General features: G+C 38.5%; 1 protein-coding gene across 1 annotated transcript; it reads right to left on the minus strand.

The window, feature by feature from the left end:
• Positions 1 to 1,808: 1,808 nt before the first annotated feature.
• On the minus strand, positions 1,809 to 19,869 carry LOC140236875 (carbonic anhydrase 14-like). The gene is made up of 7 exons (XM_072316816.1): positions 19,854 to 19,869; positions 18,368 to 18,538; positions 17,701 to 17,846; positions 15,549 to 15,638; positions 4,307 to 4,370; positions 2,991 to 3,151; positions 1,809 to 2,228 (listed from the first exon to the last, which is right to left on the minus strand). The coding sequence occupies exons 2-7, from the start codon at positions 18,516 to 18,518 to the stop codon at positions 2,088 to 2,090; spliced, it is 753 nt and encodes a 250-aa protein (XP_072172917.1). The 5' UTR covers positions 18,519 to 18,538; positions 19,854 to 19,869; the 3' UTR covers positions 1,809 to 2,087.
• Between the last annotated feature and the right edge of the window lie 1,710 nt (positions 19,870 to 21,579).

Below are 21,579 nucleotides of genomic sequence, written 5' to 3' on the forward strand. Positions count from 1 at the left end.
CGAGAGGATTGTAGTGACATCAATACACAGACACACTTCATTACATCTCAATCTGTATCCATTTACAATTACATGTATATGTATGTATTTATGTGTGTGTATATGTATATATGTATACCTGTGTAGTATATATATTTATATAAATATATATATATATATATATATATATATATATACATGTAAATACATGTGTACTCTCAGTAGACGGATAGACTATTACGCACACACACACACGCACGCACACACGTCTAGAATTAGGCTTTTTCAGAGTGCCGGAAAAGAAATGTATTGTATGAAATGCTTCAATCACTCACAAATTGACTACAATCAGTCTCATAGAGCACGTAGGGGCATTTCAGTTGAGGATTAATGTCATGCTGTAAACACATTTTGAACAAAGACAATTTATCGACTTCAAACAAAATGTACAGTCACATGGTCAACTGAAACTAACTCTAAGCAACCACATAAATTAGTAATATATTGAAAAAAAGTTAATTTTCTCAGCTTATCCTGTGCTTAATATGTTTAAGGTTAGGACACAAAATATGTTAAAATTGTAAGTGTAGCATAGGAATGGAACCCAAATATTGTGTGGATTGAGTGAATGCAGCAACATCGGCACAACACATCGGAGAAAGTTTTACAAAAATTGGACAATCCATTCTGAGAGATGCATTCTCACAGTTTTGGTGCAGCCATCGTTGCATGGGAAGGCTACTGGAACAGTTTGTGACGTCACATATTTAAAATGATATAAACAAAATGTTCAAGAATTTCTCAAAAAAATTTTTTTTTTTAATGAAACGTGCACATTCCTTTGACTTGTTACTGAAATATGCCAAGGCTGATTTATTCCCATTGCTCTTTCAGTATGGTAGAAAAGTGATAATTTATTGAATTTTCTGCATTTTTTAATACCTGTATGTCGTCAATAAAATGACATCACAAAATGTTGCATTCTCATGCAGCGATGGCAGCACCAAAATTTTGAAAATCAATCGTTTGTTAAGAATTGTCCTCTTTTCCTCAAACTTTACTCATGATGTTCTACTGATGATGCTGCGTTTACTCAGTCAACATAATTGAGTTCCTTTCTCCAAGTACATGTTACGAGTTGCGCATGCATGCGATACGGTGAATTTCTGGATTGTATGTATGATTCTTTCTTTCTTTATTCTCCACAGGGTTAAACAAGAGATTTCTAAAGCTTGTTTGAGGTTTACTGGAAGCTTTCCCGACATAGCAATGTGCATTGCATTTCTAGTAAATTTCACTAGCAAAAGAACTGAAAAACTCAACATAAACGTAATAAACGTAAGCATGGACTCAAAATTATCCATGAATTTGAAGGCAACAGTAAACTGGTGGTCTGCTTAGTGATAACCGATGAAGCGTCTAACTTCGTCAATGCAATCTAATTTCCGTTGAAAATCATCCTAGAGGGTAAATATTCCAAGCAAACTGTTCTAAGTGTATTGAAATAATATTCGTCTCTTTTTCTGTCGATTGTGGTCAGCGTTGTCTCATATCGGAATACATAATCCACCCTTAGGACTCTGGTAACAGTTTCTTTCAGCGCTAACGAGGCTGTCCGATTCGGTTGGATGGGTGCGGTCCAGGCTGTCGAAGGTTCCAGCAGGGAGGTGGGCTGGTTCCAGGAACTTTCGCGTGTTGTTTTGTTTTTTTCCTCTCAGCGGAGGCAATGAGAATAGGCACGTCCAGAGAATATTGACCTGCATAACATCCATTTTCAAGCTCCTTTTTACTGTTTACAATGGTATTGGTCTCAAGTAATGTCCGGGTAGGGCCTATATCAAGACTCGATAAAGCGCATCTTCATTAATCAATTTGAATAAAGCGCACATTTGTTGTGACAAATCGCATCGCCCGAATGAGATCGGCACAGTTGTATTTAGTGTGTCCGCCCATGTAGAAAGTTCCATCATTTAGTTTACATATCTCTGTCGCACAGATTCTTGCTACTTCCGAAACCAAGTGCCTCGTCCAGTAACATTGCGCCAGACACGAAAGAAGGTAACCAGGTTTTTCCCGCGGTTCGCAATGCCGGGAATATAAGAGGCGCGTCAAAATCCGTTCCTGTACACGCGGCGACCATTGAGCTGCTGCGGCGGTCTGAAGTTGTCGCTGAGAGGGCGGGGTCTCTGGCGTCTGTTGTACAGATAAGAAGGACGGGTTGTCTCGTAGAGACGACGAAGTGCCGATAACTGTATAAAGGAAATAAAATGTAGGACTACGTGATGGAATTTGTATGCATGCATGATTATTTGAACTTGAAAGGTAGCCCCTACTTGTTTTCTTGCAGGCCCTTCATTGTAGCCCTGCATCAAATCCTCCCGAGGACAGCATACGCTGCTGTGGCGCAGTGGATAAAACAACGGGCACTCAACTGTGACATCCCTGGTTCGAATATCTGTCTGCAGTGGCTGTGCATACCCCTAAGCAATTGCTGTAGTCCTTAGGAGGGGACTTCGTGAGATCATTCGGTCCGGTGGTTGTTTCACAGGCATTCTGGGTGCTAATGTTCGTTATTCCTTAGATTCGTTAATCCGAAAATGACATGAGGTTCGTCATTCCGAGATATACAAATCCCGACAATTGAAATGTGTAGATGTTTGTTAGAAAATTAATCCAAAAATGTAATGGGGTTCATTAAATCCGAGCATTTTGTGGCATTATTTCAAAGGTTCGTTCATCCGAAAATGAAACAAAGTTCGTTACTCCTTATTTCGTTTTCAGATTATCAAACCTTTGGAATAACTAACCTTTGTTCATCTTCGGATCAACGGATCTTTGGAATAACGAACTTTATTTCATTTTCAGATTCAAATTAACATACCTTTGGAACCTTATTTCATTTTCGGAATGACGCATTTACGGGATAACGATGCTCACTGTGTCTTCCAGTAAATTTCACACGCGAGATTTTACTCTACCTCTCGTCTAAGTGTATCTTTCTATACATGTACCTGGTTTCGGGATATGGTGATTGGTTCTTGAAAGACAGTCCACGTGACCACCTCGTTACAAGGGGGCGTGGTCAGAGATCCGGCGTAGCGGTAGAACCTGTCGGTATTTCTCGGCAGCAGATCGGCAACCGAAATGGGTTGGCTCATAGGAGTCGCCTCATCTGCGCCAAGATCAAGATCAAGATGCTTGTTACAGGGCATTTCTCTTATCAATTGCTTATGTATTGTATGGTGAATGATAGATCATAAAGATAACATTTAATGTCCTTGGCAAGCCGCTGTGAGAAGGCAAGCAATACAAGAAAGACCAAAAATAATTGGGTTATTCATTAGTCGTGTTGCCAAATTCTGGCAGAGTTACATTCCCTATCGTTCCCTTCTCTTACCTGGCAAGATGCCCCCCCCCCCCCACCCGTGTTTTTCTTTTGAGACATACCTAGAGCGCTCGGGTTTGTTGGTTATATGTCGTTGGCACAATACTCTCGGGTGAGAACAATGCACGGAAGACCATTGTTTCTCGACGGTATAGACGGGTAACTTCTCTAAATACCAGATTTGTTGAAGTTCTCATACTCATCAATACAATAGCATGACATACAATTTACATAATTTATAGTGCGCATATAAACAGAAAACTTCAAAGAAATGACTAGCAAAAGAAAACACAAATAACTTGATAATCGCAACAGCACAGGCTGTTGCTTATTCTTCGCTTGCAAATTAAGAAAGGTGACTCAACCCTAATCTAATGACTACAGTGGGACGCCTTATGTGTTTTATTGATATCTTACGATCACTATATTGAGAGGACATCATCCAGTCTAAATCAAGCATGTATGACTTGATTCTTCTGGGCTTTTTGGACATAGGAAACCTGCAATTCCTGTTGTATCTGGAACATTATAAGAATAATACCAAAGCTCGTTTTTCTGTTCTGGTTTCACCTAACTTTCCTCTTCCTCTTCTGTCTAATCCCTTTGCTCCTCATTCTTATTTCAATCCAGTAAACTACTGTATATCAATTAGCCTATCAATTAGGGTTCAAATTTGAAATGCCAATTTTTAATCGAATTAGTCCCTTCGAGCAGTGGTTGGTAGTCATGATTCATGGGATTCGTAAGCTGTGTAGAAATCATAACGCCGTCTACATGACGACCCGAGATCGTCATGTTCGATATGCATATCGTTTAAAATCGGTGCACGTTAATTCTATTGTTACGTCAAACCCTGTGGTATTTTTCAGCTATCATCTAAATATAGCTTTAATAGAAAGAGTTTATGATATTTTCCCCCACATTTCGAGTGTCATGCCAAACCTTTGAACTGTACATCCGGTAAGCGATTGACGATCTCGTCGAATGCTTTGTTCTCTTCTCCAATCTAGAAAAAGGGGGAAACGAATAGTGAATTTTAAACATAACATTTTTTTTTTCCCCGGGGATGGGGGTGGGTTGCAACTACACGTACAACATTATGCAGTTCTTATGTTCCAGTGGGTGCATAGTAAGGCCTAACCAGGAATGTCTACAACAGATTGCACAAACACAGCTATACATTGTATATTTGTTTATTCATTTACATGATAAATCATTCATAAGTAAAAGAAATGTTGTGAAGTAGATCCGTTATAATGCTTCCAAGTATATTCATCTGTATCATTGCCCCATCTCCCCCAGTCATATGTATGTATGTATGTATGTATGTATGTATGTATGTATGTATGTATCATGGGCGTAAATCCCGGGGGGGGGGGGATGGGGGGATATATCCCCCCCCCCCTGAAATGGAGGAGGGGGGGGGGATGGCCTGTACAATCATCCCCCCCCCCTGAATTTTTAGGAAAAAAATGGAGGAAGCAGAAATGTGATATGTATCAATTTTGGCATATTGCATGACGTTTGTACGCCGGCCTTCAGACAGGTAACAGAGCTGAACAATTATATGCTATCTTGTAGGAAAATGTATACACAATTTTCTCAGGCGCTCGCTCGCTTCGCTCGCTCGCGAAGAAAGTAACATCGACATACACTGCGAGGTATGGCTCAGACGTTGACAACGTCAAATAGTATAGGCCTACATGTAAACATCCGAGTGACGCGAGTAACTGGGGACCATCTGCAAAATATGTACGAAAACAAACAAACAAACAATAACAAAAAATATATCGCCATAACTGAACCCCCTCCATTTCCTGAATCATTATTGAGAAACGACAGTGACTGATGACTCAGTCAGGATACATCTATGGGCATACCCAGGGAAGATCAGGGGCGTCGAATCTATTGGGGGGGGGGGGCAAAGGGGCATTTGCCCCGCCCCTATACGGATGTGTTTAGGCAGACAAATCATTAATTTTATCCCCCACGCAATTCCCGAGATGAGGACAAATCTCGAACTTTCTTAATGGAAAATAATGTCCAAATATCGCCAGAATTATGCACCAGATCGTTGTATTGCAATCATAAACATGCAAATGCTCTGCTATACAGGATCCCTTTCGATAAACTTTGTACACTTTTGATATTGACGTATATTTCCCTAATTCATCAAAGAGTGTGGAGCAGATCTTTCACTTAAAGGACAAGTTCACCTTCATAAACATAAGGATTGAGAGAATGTAGCAATATTAGCAGAACACATCATTGAAAGTTTGAGGAAAATCGGACAATCCGTTCAAAAGTTATGAATTTTTGAAGTTTTAATGCAGTAACCACTGGATGAGAAGACTACTGCATTGTATGAATAACTTAGATGTCACATGCGTACAACAAATATAGGGAAAATACAAAGAGAATTTCACAAAATTTCATCTTTTGAAAAAAGTACACATTCCCTTGACTCGTTACCGACATATGTTAGGGGTAATATCATTCCCTCTGCCTTTAGAAAGAGGCAAGTCAAGTGCTCTTTTATTATGCGAAAAAAGCGAAAATATGTTGAATTTTCTTTACATTTTCTTTATACTGTTGTACGCATATGACTCACAAGCTGTAGTAGTCTCCTCATCCAGTGGTTCCAACACAAAAATTTTAAAGATTCATAACTTTTGCATCGATTGTCCAATTTTCCTCAAACTTTCACTGATGTGTTCTACTAATATTGCTGCATTCTCTCAATCCTTATGTTTATGAAGGTGAACTTGTCCTTTAACAAAAGCACCCTCATATTATGAAGAGGCGTCGATGGGGGGGGGGGGGTGGTTCCCCCATAAAAGTGGGACAAACAAAAGCGAAAAATATAGCTACAAACGGCAGTTCTTGGAGTGTAATATGTCAAAATTTTAAAGCTCGCTCGCTCCGCTCGCTCGCATTTAACCGCTATGCCATTCTCCTGATGTTGCTGCCAGTGACTGACAGCAGTTGCGCCCGGTGCGCCCCCCTTAATTGCCAAAGCGAAAAATATAGCTACAAACGGCAGTTTTGGGACTGTTAAATGTCAAAATTTTGAAGCTCTCTCGCTTCGCTCGCTCGCATTACTAATCATTATTCCATTCTCCTTGTGTTGCTGCCAGTACTTGCCAGCAGTTTTCGCCCGGTGTATGGAACGCCATTAAGGAAACAATACAAAATTCATTTCACTCCAGCCAATATTCATTTCACTTTTAACAAATACATTTCACTCACAAACATTGATTTTACTTTTTATAAAAATACATTTCACTTTTCACAAAAATACATTTCACTTTTACACACAGATTCATTTCACTTTTCACAAAAATACATTTCACTTTTACATAAAGATTCATTTCACTTTTCACAAAAATACATTTCACTTTTAAACACAAATTCATTTCACTCTTCACAAAAATACATTTCACTTTTACATAAAGATTCATTTCACTTTTACATAAAGATTCATTTCACTTTTCACAAAAATACATTTCACTTTTAAATACTTAAATTCATTTCACTCTTCACAAAAATACATTTCACTTTGGCGTACCATATCACTCAGACGAAACCATTTCACTGCGCTAAAACCATTTCACTCTGATAAAACCATTTCACTCCGATAAAAAAAAAAAATACGTTCCTCTTTTTTCCCGGCCAAAAGGTGGCGCCAGTCTGAGAGGAGTCACAGTGCCATGACACTTAGCACTGAGCTGAGGTGAGTGGCAGGCCAGCTGGCCGGCTGGCTATGCAGTACAGTTGTACCTAGATTTAGCGCGCTACGCTGGCGCGGAAGCGACGCGAGGCGAGCTAGCAGTCGACGGTCCTCGCCTCGGCCTCACTCACTAATATGCACGCTCGTGCCGTTACATGCATACTACATCGAGAATTGAATCTACGCCTGACTTGCTGAATAATTAACGTGTGTTTTACAACGCTTTTCAACAGCGATGTTGTGGGGTAAGTTTGATGTCTGACTTCTTGTGATCGACATGCTATTTTTTCCGGTTCAAAATGAGTATTTTTTTGCCGTTTAAATAGTATCTCGAAGTTGACATAGTATTTTTCCCCTTTCAAAACATTCCCGTGTTTATAGCTGGCTGCTGACCCATCTAAAAAGGGGATTGATGTGACTTTTTGTTCAGGTCGGCAATACTTCGTGCTTTACGCAGATACCAAGATCGACGGTGCCCTAGAAGCATAACTTGTTAAAAATTAGGCCTGAAGATTGCATTTTTAGAGGCCAAATAATGTATTCTAGCCCTCCGGAAGGTCACGTGATCGCATCTAGTGCTTTTTCGGACCGTAAATGCACCGTTGTTAACGATCTCTGCGGAGGTGCAGGTTCAGTCCCATATATTGAAATTAGCGTTGTTCATTCGCTCAATTGGAACTTCGTGATATCGTGTGTTGTGTACAGTGAGTCAGTGTAGGCCGGTGGCGGTAGGCCTACACAATTGTATGTGGCGATGGCAATTTGTAAATTTGAATTTACAACTTATTCACAAAAATTGTACAGTGTACAATTTGTATGCTGTCTATAATAAACAGGGTCTTAGTCTTCATCTCTTAGTAGTTAATTATTCTTCTGGTCAGTTTATTCTGTCTTTATTTGTTACAAACTCAAAAAGCTGCATCACTTTGGTGATCCCTCGCATTTATCCCCAAGTTGAATTATCCTTCGGGTTTATGCCAGGTTCAAGTGTGTGCATGTGTGTCACACACAAACACACTGCTATAGCTTCTGACCACCCGAGCATTGAGAATTAAGGGTTTCTGGGACGAACACTGTACTAGGGCTTTCTATAGCTCAGTCGGTAGAGCACCGGTCTAGCAATCCGGAGGTCTCGGGTTCGAATCCCGATGGAATCCCATTTTCTTTGCTCACTTTTCCACTAGTAGTTAATTATTATATGATTTAGGCACCTACTCATCACTTTACAAAAAAGAACAGTATAGATTCAATATTATTATTATTATTAGTTTTTTCTTTCGCATGGAGAAAGAAGGCACAAGAGCGATTCTAGTATTTGATGTAAACATAATTTTCATGACATGTTTAAGAGTTGACCCGGCTGCAAGTACCAGGCTATTTTAATTTTTCAAGTTGGTATACAGGTTGTCAGTAAATATAGAGATGTATTATTAGTCTTCCGCATCTACAATTTGTAACAATAAAGTTTACGAGGATGTCTGAATGAATGCAATTATTCTCAGAATAATATGAAGAGTTTGTTCGCAAAAACCGATAAGTCCATATTTGCCAAATGGAGATATTTGCGATTAAAGGTCAGGAAAAATAAAGAGAATACTAAGAAAATTTTTGCTTCTTTTGACCATAACTTCAAAAATGCCCTTTTTTATGTAGTGACCAATATCTCATTTAAAAGGTGTTATTTTGTACTTTATGACAGAGACCGTACTTGAAAATCTTCAAAAATGGACTTATCGGTTTTTGCGAACAGACTCTTCATATGTTTACCATAGTACAGTGCATGTCTGTAGTTTCTCTCTGCTTGAATTGGGGTTTACTCCAACATAATGTTTTTGGACATGTTATTGTGAATAATGGTTTATAATATCATCTATGATTAATTTTCTCTATTTGTGTCACATTGTATATGTAGGTATCCCCAGTACCTGACATCACACCGATGGAACATGCATATTTAAGGTGATTCTCTTTTCTGTGGCCTCCAGGAAAATCTGCATGACATAAACGAGAAGATCTACACTGTCAGTTCTATAGTGTATTTTGTTTTCTTGGATGCACACGTACCATTCAATCTCTGACAGATTTTTATCAAGGAGAGCACTGCTGTTTTGCAAGCGCTGAGTGACTTCCTCACAAGAATAGAAACAACTGATTAGTACACCTGTCAACTTTTTCATTTCATTGAAAAACCTAGAGCAGTATGTGATCATGATAACCTACCTTAGAAAGGTGCTAAATATGTGATATGATACAATAGGAAGAATGAAGTTGATATACAATTGTAACATATTACAGTATGTTACTGTATATCAACTTCATTCATCTTTACGGTAACATTTTTAGTAAAGAGGATGTACATGTATATTCTTTGAAAAGCACAGTTGTTGTAGTAAATGTGAAGTTCGACCATTACAGATACATCAATGTGTGGAACTATGCAAGATAGTATATGTTAAATTATGTGCATTTAAATTACTTTGGAGTTTGTACAGATGGCAGAATTATGAGCCCTGATTAAACTAAATATTATCCTTCATGATATTCTTGATAAATGTTATGGAAGCAAGTACATTGTACAGTATGAAGTAGTATCTGGACGTACAGCCATTACTCGACAGGGGCATGTCTTGTTGCTGAAGGTATGAATTTAATTTGTACATCATCACTGAAGCACTATAAGAGGTTTAGTTAGTACATGTATGCATGTTTTATTGCTAATATTTTGGTTGTGACCCATTTCAGAAGAGGTTTCAAAGATGTAAGAATTCTGTTCGATCAGGAAGATACACAAGGTATGCCACCAAAAGGAATTGAACGGTCAAGAAGGGATAAGGAAGATGAAGATTTTGATGCAACAGTTAGATAGATGATACATTACATTAGTACTTCCCCCAAATCAACCAAAATTTTGAACATGTTCGCATTGAACGGGCATGCTCTTATTAGATACCTATAAAGTAAAATTGTGGACCTTGTGAAAGGTAAGATGAGCAGATTTTTATAACACCTGGGGGGTTTCATGTTGGCCTGTAGTCTACCCCAGGGTTGTCGAGTGTTGTTACTGGTAAGGGGTTCGAATACACATTTGTATCATTCACTCAGTCATAACCATGAAGAGAGTGACACACAGATATTTTAAATGTGTATGATACTGCTTGTGTACATGTACTGTACATGTGTATTCAGTTGACAGAGATGTTGGGATGATTAGTTTGCCTTTTGACATTTCAGATAAGATTATATACAGTCAATGCTAAAGTTGGGAATGAAAGATTTCTTCACATAGATGTTTTGCAAGATGCTATAAGGCCAAATCTAATCTGTCTGCTTCGATTTCCAGTAATATTGATGTTTTAAAGTTACTTTAGATTTTTTATCTGTTTAGTTTCCAGTAAGTGTACTTCATACATTGGCGGATCCAGTTAGGACCGCAACTGGCGCACGCCCCCCTTTATTTTTTGTTTGAACAAAAGAAATTAAAAGAAAAAAATGGGGGGAGGGGTGCATACGCCCCCTTTATTTTTGTTTAAACAAATGAAATTAAAAGAAAAAAATGGGGGAGGGGTGCATGCGCCCCCCTTTAATTTTGTAAACGCGTCCCCTCTTTACGCAATTCCTGGATCCGCCCCTGCTTCATATGTAGTATGTACACTTCTGAATTGTTGATGCAGCTGCCAGTTCATGTGTTTGAAACATTGGCAGTGTGACCAATAGATACATTGTACTTGCCTTCAAAGTATTTAAGGGCATATGTACACCTTCAAAACATTCTCTGCTGTTTGGACTGTCGATGAAGTTTATATATTTTGTACATGTTTCATTTTGATTCCAGTAAGTACACTTCATATGTATACATGTACACCTTCAAATTGCTCTTGCAGCTGCCAGTTTACTGTCGCCCCTCTATTCACGTGTGTGAAACCTTGGCGATGTGAATACTATAGTAGATACATGTATGTGTACCTGCCTTCAGAGTACTCAAAGGCATTTGTACACCCTCAAACATTCATGCATTTTGAACTATTAATGAAGTTATCTCTGTACATGTATCATTTGAGTGAAACCTTGCCAAAGTGTAGATGGCATGTAATTTACAGAGTATTGCCTCAAAACATTTGTGGTATTCTTGCTTGATTTTATTCACTTACATAACATTCAAGCCATATTCACAACTGTTTCATGTTTGTGCAACATCGGTATCAGTATAGTTTGTTTATTGCCAGTGTCAAAATTTGCCGGCATTTTATTTGTACAGATCTGCTCCATACAATGTAGCTCTGCAATTGTTCAAACTACCTGGTACATTCATTTGCTCTTGTCTTATTACTGAGCTTCACCAGAAGATTTTTTTTTTTTTTTTTGTTGAAATGTTCACTGTACATCACTGTCGTAGTCAAGACAGACTGATCCTACTCGCGTTCCTCCATGTACTCACAAGACCGATGACAGTTGTACCTTTCGCAGGTCTCTTACATGCCACTTGGCTGGAGACTGAGTCCAATACCACCACCAAAAAATAAATTAAAAATAATTAATAAATTGATGAATAAATAAATGAGAGTTATAAATAAAAAAGATAAAATGATCTAAAACTGCATTTGACTATACTGCTAAAAAGAAGATAAAACTGTAGACTGCTTATGCAGCTCTTACTTTAGGTATTATTTTTTGTTGTTGTTATGTGTGTGATACATTGTCATGAAGATTGGTGGATACCTTGAAACGTAACTGCAATGTAGTTCTTTCAACACTTACATGTAATAAATACATATATATATATATATATATATGGAGATGTATATACATTTATAAAGAAAAAAACTTGTGGATTGTGCTCCTTTTTCTGTTGTTATTAATGAAAAAAAAAAGGTATTTTATTAATTGATGAGATAATGTATGTAAATTTCTCTGCCTAGTTAGGTAGGCCTATAGTAATAGAGTGAAGTAATGTAGTGAAGTCCTTGGGATCAACAGCTTTCTTTTGTTATATCAAAATGTTGTTATAACCAAGCATGTAAAAAAAAAAGTGGATAATGTAAGCGGAATTTCGATATAATGTAACTGTGTTCACTTTAGCGGAGTGAACGGTATAAGTAGTGGTTATAATGTATTTGAGTGGATGCTTAGGATGCTTTGAATTGAGAGAGAGTGATGTGAATGATTGATGGCAGAATGAAACTGAGAATCAGACACTTCCTGTTGACGAAATCAGAAGGGTGGACAAAAGCAAACAAAACAAACATACATTGTATTATGAATAACAAGAACAAGACATATGATCAAAAAAAGAGAGGGAGAGAGAGGGAGGCCCAGCAAGAGGCTGTAGACTATTAGTACGTAATGTCTAATGACAGACACAAGTACAGTATATCACAGCTAGACGCTCGAAACTGACCACGTGTATTTACGCTGGGGTCGCTCATACAGTAACACACACGTACAAAGGCATCGAGGGCACACGTCAATTTCTATATGTGGGACAGTACAGTACTTCGCGATTTCGTGCCGAGAAAAAAAGGAATGACATCCCTATGATATCAGCTGGCTGCTGACCCATCTACAAATCATCACATTACACTTTTAGGTATCATCTTAAAGCTGAATAAAATTCCTTTTACATGATATAACTTTTGTTGCTGCCCCACGATGAAAAAGAAGACTTTTAGGAGAATTTTAGAAGAATATCTGTATCCATTATTTCCGGAACATCTGCAATTAGTTAGCGACGAAGTTGATAATCTTTCATGTCATTCTTGGAAAAATCAACAAGATAGCATCCAAGTTTTAACCTTTACCTATCAAATAAAAGAAAAATCATGTGAAAACGTAATTCAGTGACCAAGATATGAGCATTTCAAAACGATTCTCCAATCGCGCTCTCTATGACTTGCGGGGTCAACTCGCGTGCGAGGACTTGGATATTCTAGACGGGTTTTTTCGGGCTTGCCGACTGACTGGCTACTCAGTAACTCTAGGTACTGCATGCATAGCCAGCCGGTCAGCTGGCCGGCTACTCACCTCAGCTCAGTGCTAACAAAGTGTCATGGCACTGTGACTCCTCTCAGACTGGCGCCACCTTTTGGCCGGGAAAAAAGAGGAACGTATTTTTTTGTATCAGAGTGAAATTGTTTTATCAGAGTGAAATGGTTTTAGCGCAGTGAAATGGTTTCGTCTGAGTGATATGGTACGCCAAAGTGAAATGTATTTTTGTGAAGAGTGAAATGAATTTGTATCTAATAGTGAAATGTATTTTTATGAAAAGTGAAATGAATCTTTATGTAAAAGTGAAATGTATTTTTGTGAAAAGTGAAATGAATTTTAATTCAAAAGTGAAATGTATTTTTGTGAAAAGTGAGATGCGGTTTAATGCAAAAGTGAAATGTATTTTTGTGAAAAGTGAAATGAATTTTAATTTAAAAGTGAAATGTATTATTGTGAAAAGTGAAATGTATTTTTATAAAAAGTAAAATCAATGTTTGTGAGTGAAATGTATTTGTTAAAAGTGAAATGAATATTGGCTGGAGTGAAATGAATTTTGTATTGTTTCCTTAATGGCGTTCCATACCGGTGCGCCCCCCTTAATTTCCAAAGCGAAAAATATAACTACAAGCGGCTGTTTTGGGACTGAAAAATGTCAAAATTTTGAAGCTCGATCGCTTCGCTCGCTCGCATTTAACCATTATGCCATCCTCCTGATGCTGCTGCCAGTAATTGCCAGTAGTTTTCGCCCGGTGCGCCCCCTTAATTTCCAAAGCGAAAAAATACAGCCACAAACGACAGTTTTTTAGACTGTAAAATGTCAAAATTTTCAAGCTTACTCGCTTCGCTCCCTCGCATTTAATCATTATGCCATTCTCATGATGTTGCTGCCAGTATTAATTGCCAGCAGTTTACGCCCGGTGCGCCCCCCTTAACTTCCAAAGCAAAAAACTACAGCCACAAAGGACAGTTTTTTAGACTGTAAAATATCAACATTTTCAAGCTCACTCGCTTCGCTCGCTCGCATTAAATTTAATCGTTATGCCATTTTCCTGATGTTGCTGCCAGTAATTGCCAGGAGTTGCGCCCGGTGTGCCCCCCCCCCCCCTTAATTTCCAAAGCGAAAAAATACAGCCACAAACGGCAGTCTTTGGACTGTAAGAATTTTAATGTCAAAAATTTTCAAGCTCGCTCGCTCCGCTCACTCGCATTTAACCACTATGTCATTCTCCTGATGTTGCTGCCAGTGATTGACAGCAGTTGCGCCCGGTGCGGCCCCCCTTAATTTCCAAAGCGAAAAATATAGCTACAAACGGCAGTTTTTAGACTGTAAAATGTCAAAAATTTCAAGCTCGCTCGCTCCGCTCGCTCGCATTTAACCACTGTGTCATTCTCCTGATGTTGCTGCCAGTGATCATTTGACAGCAGTTGCGCCCGGTGCGGCCCCCCTTAATTTCCAAAGCGAAAAATATAGCTACAAACGGCAGTTTTTAGACTGTAAAATGTCAAAAATTTCAAGCTCGCTCGCTCCGCTCGCTCGCAATTGCTATGCCATTCTCCTGATGTTGCTGCCAGTGATTGACAGCAGTTGCGCCCGGTGCGGCCCTCCTTAGTTTCCAAAGCGAAAAATATAGCTACAAACGGCAGTTTGGGGACTGTAAAATGTCTAAATTATTAATGCAAAAAGATTTCATCGTGGGAGGGGGAAACCTCCCTACCATACCCCCCCCCCCTCGCTTGCTTCGCTCCCTCGCTTGCTTCGCTCCCTCCGTGGCACATAACCGCTCCTCCTAAGATCAAATCCTGTCTACGCCGGTGATAGGCCCCATTATTTAGTAGGCCTTCACAGTGATGTCGCACAGGCGGAGCAAGAGCTGAAATACCACGATTTGGTCATTCAATAATATATTGTGAATATTTCATTTTCTTATTGTTTTTTAAAGAAAAGAAAACAAAATTTCACCAAAAGTGTGCACCAGATCGCTGAATTTCAGGTCTGAAAATGCAAAATCTTCCTCGTGTGGGAGAGGGATTCACACCCTCCCCCTGTTCGGTCGTTCCGCCCCCTCTCACAGATATTTCAAAAACAAAAAGAAAAATGTTTTCATACTTTTAAGGTCTCATTTTCCGATCCCTGTAAAGTGTGTGTGTGTGTGTGTGAGGGGGGGGGGGGGGTGTTCACCAACCTTCCCTCCCCCCCCCCCCCCCAAGGCTGCGCCGGTCCGGTTATGGGCTTGTAATCGTGGTGATGGTGACCATCCCCCCCACTCCTCAGCCGTTGGTATGTATGTATGTATTTATGGTATATGTGGATAATTATGTTTATGATATATGTTAGCATTGTGTATTATATATGTATATGTGTTTATATACATATATACATATATATATATTATCTATTATTTTCTTAATGATTACACTGAGTAGGCTGGTGACACTTCTTACCGCTATGACTTGTGGGAGCTTAATTCTTACCTCCATGAGAACAGCGAGTACGGCCAGCCCGCCCGGGGTGTGAATGGTTCTATCCCTCGACATGGACACGTCGTGGTGTACAATGTGCATCTATCATGGATCATCCAAAAATAGTGTGATTGGATTAGCAATAAGTCAGTCGACGTCAGTTTCGATTTCTTATTGGTTTTTTTTTGTTTTGTTTGTTAGTTTGCTTGTGAATAATCTTATTATTTTATTTCTTCTCGACCATTATCGGCTTTCTTGTGAGCGCACTCAGTCTTTGTTATTCCATTTTTATTCATTTATCAAAATAATGTTCTCTTTGTTATTAGTTCAATTGCTTATTTTTTCATTTATTATCAACTGTTCATTTCAGGATTCATTCATAGGTCTTTTTTGTTTTAATGTCTATTGGTATGTGCCTGGATTCTTTTTATTACAAATTCATCAATTTATGTATGTATTTCACGCCTCTTTCCTCCCATTGTTTGCGATGTGAGTGGCCAATCCTAGCGCTGATATCTTTCTCTCTTCTTTGTCTGTTTATTCCATGGTAGCAATAATGAAGTAACAGGCTCAGACAGGTCAGACAATATGTGTCAGATGGATTTCACTAAGGAATGAATAGGGATGATTGTGTACATAACCCAAAACCATAAGTCATAAGTCGTTTCTACAAATAGACAGTGAAAAAAAGAACAACCCTGTAACGAACTTGCAGTGCGGTATACACGCAAGCATCATTCTTGTTGGCGAACGTATGATATAACGTACACCGTATAGAAAGTGTACGTGCAATTAAATTGTTGTACTCCCTCCCCTCCTCTCTTTTTTATTTCAAGTAAATATGTTTTTATCGTTTTTCTTTCTCTGCCTTCTTGTACCCCAAGTTGCCATGAAGCAGAGATACTCGTGATGTCACAATGAAGGACAAATTTGTTCGGAATGTGGCGTGCAAACCGTGAAGCTTCACTGCTAGTCACGTTTTCCCGACGTACGACGCTATGAACCTTTCACAAAATGTTGACACAGCGGGAAGATGACTGTGCAGTAGCCTTCTTCCTACTCTTCGAACACACACACACACACTTGCCACTTTCTTCTCTCTCCCTGCCATTTCCTTTATCTCTTCATTGTTTCCTATCGATCTTTATGCTTTCATCTTCTTATTAGTGTATCTAATCGATCCAACTCTTACCCCGTGCAAATCGTTACGTGTAATTACTCAATGATTAACACTACGAGAAGACCGCAGAAGGAAAATTTTAGAAGTATAATTGGGGACTAAAGAGGGCAGATCAACATTGTGATCGTTTTTACTCCTTTGATATTCAAAATTAACTTAAAAGGTGGGAAAATGCTTTTCACCCGGTCTAATAATTTGCAAGTGTGCAATCCTTAGAGGAGAGGTAAGGTTAAAAAAAAAAAAAAAAAAAAAAAAAAAGCATATATACCGGTTTAGGTTATGTCTACTTGCGATTTGCATTCGCAGAAGGTCTATTGGATATAACTTTCATCTTTTTTTTAGATTGTTTTGTTAATATTCCTTCCTTTGTTTTAAAAAGGGGGAGAACCATGAAGACTATTTTACGGTACCCTGTTACATTTCTATAAAATTTAAAAAGAACTTGTCATTGTTTGCGTAAGCCAACAAGCGAAATATTCTATAACCCCCTTTAGAAAATATATGGAAGGAAAATCTGATGCTATCTCGGCAGTAAGATAGATGGCTGTTTGTATTTCCGCGGCATCATCACTCAGTGACTATCACTGCACGAGTGTCTGTGATGTTATCTGTCTATTCTTTCAATTACTTTCAGCTCAGTTCATTTTCCAAACATACTACCTATTTGATTACCTACTTATCTAAAGATGTATTCAAGGAGTCGTTCATTCAGCCATAGATCTGGCTGTGCGTTGATTAATCAAAATCTATTAATATTTTAATATTTGCGTTTTAAATCAGTGATTACCTGTGTACACGTCAAACATGAAATTCAATTAAAAAAACATGAAATGATTTACGAATCGTATGGGAAGAAGTTAGATAGAGTATTTCTCCTCAAATATAACATTTTCACGGTCTGTCCTGAACAAATCAAATGGCGCCCTTCTCACTAAAGAAAAAAAAAAAATCCTCCTTATTTACAGTGCCCGCCGAATAACTAACCTCTGCCGGATATTTCCTGCGGTCGAGGACATGTTCAGAACCCCGGCTGTCAGAGCGCCCCCAGTGGAAATGAATTTGATCAGCGACGTACACACTCGGTAAACCGCCGCCGTGCAGCGTGTAGTTTCCTTCCAGCAATAATCCCACTGATATTTGAATGACAATAGATATTAATGTCACGCTCACAATATCGCCACATAGATATAGTATAAGAGTTTGAATGCAAAGACAGATAAATGCAGTGTTCACTTGAGAAAACTAAATCTTTTCGTGAATACTGCACTCGTATAACAAGAAACATTTTTGAAGATTACATATACAGTACACTGTATTCCATTATTTTTTCAGCAGCCCCAGTCCCAAACTTTGACATTCTGCTTCTTTTGCACATGACAGTAACATGCATTAAACATTGATTCAAGACGTTCAGGTCTCAGTATAAACACACGTACATGTATCATGAAAGAAGGGGAAAATGTCATTCAATAAAGGATATCGTGTTTCCAATAATCACAAACAAAAAGTCCTTCTCTGAATAACGAAATAAAGTCATGATTACCGTCCGGGGAGTCGATAACTCAAAGGCATATTCAACAGTTTACTGATCAATATCTATATCATATTACTATGTACAGTATCATTATTCCTGCATCCTATACACACTCACCCGTGTGTCCTATGTTCGCGAGGGTCATTTTCCTTCCCGCCCTTTCGCTGTACCCAGCGAGTTGCAGCATTCCCAATTCTTGTCTCTCTGTCGCTGTAGTCTGGATGCTGATGGGGGACTGGTGCGTTCCCGCGCACTGGTAGGGGAACATCGACGCCCATTTCGCCGGACCTATCAATATACACCAAAAATGCCGATACACTCGTAATGTATGTTTACAAGAAGGGCTCGACATTAGTGATGGCCCCCGATGGCCCGGGGCCACCAAAGACTGACCTAAGATTGATGTCTGGCCACCAGATTTTTCTTTTGGTGGCCTGATCGGGCAGCTGAAGTCCAAAATGAATTTTTATATTTCCTAATATTTCGGCCCACCGCATTCCCTTTTCGGACCATCAACATTTCATATTCAAAGATTTTTAGCGCCAGAACGGGCCACAAGAAAAAAGAAAAATATTAGTGTCCTCGAGTCATGAATGTATGTAGGCCCTATGTATGTATGTATGTATGTATGTATGTATGTATGTCTTTATATTTGTGTATCTGTATGTATGTTTTATATTTATATATATAATGTATACGTACATTTTCTACGAATTATCTCACTAGAATGAAAATCCACATATTCGAGTTGATAATCGATAGAAAAAAAAAAAAAAAGACCACAGTGAACCGCGAACATTTCTGTAAAATGAGACAAGAACTAAGAGCGTTGTGAAAATGCTATAAAGCCCTTAATTTTTCCCCTCATAGGTCTAAAGATCATGCAACTAAGATGACGCCATGTCAAGTCACGTGACTCCCTTAACATGCACACAAGCCTGATTCAATTTTACGTGTTAGAAAATACACTCCCCACTTCCCCACTTATTGACAGAAATGTCAAAAAAAAAAAATGCAACATTTTACCGACAATCCAATATGAGCAGTATGAGGTCAAATTTGTTGTGACCGATATCACCGCCTTCCCAAAAACATGTTACACTGATTTATGATTTCATAACTCCTTATCTTTTGTGTGTGTGTGTGTGTGTGTCGATCTGAAATTAACGAATAATGGAGTATCCTACTTGTTTGACCTGACTTTACGTCTTGAAGCCAGATTGAAGGTAATCACTTCACATGTGTTTATGCATCTTAAGAATTGTGTCCGTGATTCACATTAACAATTACAAGACACGCATGCAATGAATTATCGATTTTACAAACCTGTTAAACCGCTCCTGACTGCAATGATGCGAAAAACTTCTGAAGAGTAGAATCATGACTACATTTGATAGTCAGTATGAGTCTCTTAGTGAATCTTCTTACTAGATGAGTCAGGATAACATGAACCACATAAAATGATAGAAAAAAGAAGAAATTAACAATACGATACTAATGACGTCATCTAATGACAGACACCCAGAGATGATATTAGCCAAACAAAATCTTCTAACGATCATGCAGTTGGTTTACAGTGAGAAGGAAGAAAAATATATCATACCCTTATCTGCTCCGTAGTTCCAGAGAACATCGCTTGCGGGTGGTAAGGGAACTGAAAATTAAGAAAATACAACAAATTTAATTTATATTGTTACATCTAGAATTTCTATTTCTGCCATTCCCCCCCCCCCCCGTTATTCTTACCTCTTTTGTTCCTGCCTCTGATTTTTTTTTTTAATTTCGCATCGATCTGCCAGTTGACTAGATCTGTACGTAATATTAGGTGAATGAAAAGGACCTAAACCTTAACAACGATTTTTAGAATCAGCAATTCTCTCCCACCTTCTCCCGCAAATACACACACACACGCACATCACGCACTGACAAGCGGACAGAATGCACAAGTAAATTTACTGACATGGGCGGCATGTTTGGACGTGAATATGATATTACGTGCACTGTGAAAGTCGATATGCTTTCAGATCCCTTGGTAGAAATTAAAATGCAAAGGAATTTTCAAATCATATCACCTGAGGTTGCTCTCACCTCCACTTGGACGTGACATTTATTATTGTTAGCAGACAAGTAATATATATATATATATATATCATTTTGTATGAAATTTTAGATAAAGGAAAGTTTGAAGTCTTGCGTGTGAGAATTGTGAATGATGTAATTGCAGTAGTGAACTTGAAATTTTATAACACAAGAAACCTCAGTTTTATATTTTTCATATAGGCCTAGATTCCTTTATGAACTCATTTTATAATGTCATTAGATTTTATACGGAATGAATAGATTCACCAAAAAAAAAAGCAAATTAGATTCCTTTATGAATTCATTGTATATTGTCTTTTAATTTTTTATACGGAATGAATAAATTCACACAAAAAAAAAGCTTTAGAATAAATCAAGATCATGTGATTAAGCTGTTGAAATCTGCAGGATATTACTTTTTTTTTTTCCTTTTCGGAGGGGGGGGGGGGATCAACACCTTTCTCATTTCGATATTCAACGAAGAAATACAAAAACATTCCTATTTGAAGGTGGAGACTTGTAAAATTCAAATATCAGGATTTCACGTATCTTTTATACTATCTTTCAGTGCTTATCAATGTAAAATGCAATTGTACTAGTATCCATCACCAGACAAAAAGAAAAGAAAAAAGAAGAATAGACTGGATGATATTCTCCTAATGCAATAGCGATAGTATCACTAGACATACGTCATAAGTCCCCAGATGTCGAGGCCCTAAAACTCAACCTTAAATGTCAATTTAGTTTTAAAAAAAAAAGTCCTATGATCGCGTTTTTTGTTTTTTCTGTTCATCTAACGTATGGCATAGGGACACTGGCGTAGCCAGGGGGGGGCGATGGGGGCGGTCGCCCCCCCTAAGATTTGGACCGAGGAGTTGGGAGGCGGAAAAAAAAAAAATGTGTGTATACTGTATGCATGCACATGAAGCGGGTCTCCTGATAAGATATATTTTTTTGAATATTTCACTCAAAGTGTGCTCCAGATCGTTGAATTTCAATTCAAAATATGCAAAATCTCTCGTGCTTGGGAGGGGGATACCCCCTCCCAAACCCTCCCCCTCTTTGCCGCTTTCCCTAGCTAAGTACACTTTTTAGATTTAAAAAAAAAATTCTGAATAATTCTGAGTGCACAAGACTTTTCACTAATATTCCGAAAACTGAAGGTTCCCTCATGTATAAGGGGAATTTCCCCTTTTAATCGACCCTTTCCTCCCTCAGCCCCCCCCCCCCATCATTTTTTTTTTGATTAC

This window comes from Diadema setosum, chromosome 13, assembly GCF_964275005.1.
Source record: "Diadema setosum chromosome 13, eeDiaSeto1, whole genome shotgun sequence".
Classification (NCBI taxonomy): domain Eukaryota; kingdom Metazoa; phylum Echinodermata; class Echinoidea; order Diadematoida; family Diadematidae; genus Diadema; species Diadema setosum.

What these genes read in the sequence shown, in the direction of transcription:
- LOC140236875 (XM_072316816.1), bottom strand. Translation starts at nt 18,518, where the DNA reads ATGTTCCCCTACCAGTGCGCGGGAACGCACCAGTCCCCCATCAGCATC. An exon ending in TACTCGCTGTTCTCATGGAG is followed by an intron (nt 4,371 to 15,548) that starts GTAAGAATTAAG and finishes CCCTTTTTCTAG; the next exon opens with ATTGGAGAAGAGAACAAAGC. An exon ending in ACCGGATGTACAGTTCAAAG is followed by an intron (nt 3,152 to 4,306) that starts GTTTGGCATGAC and finishes ATCTTGGCGCAG; the next exon opens with ATGAGGCGACTCCTATGAGC.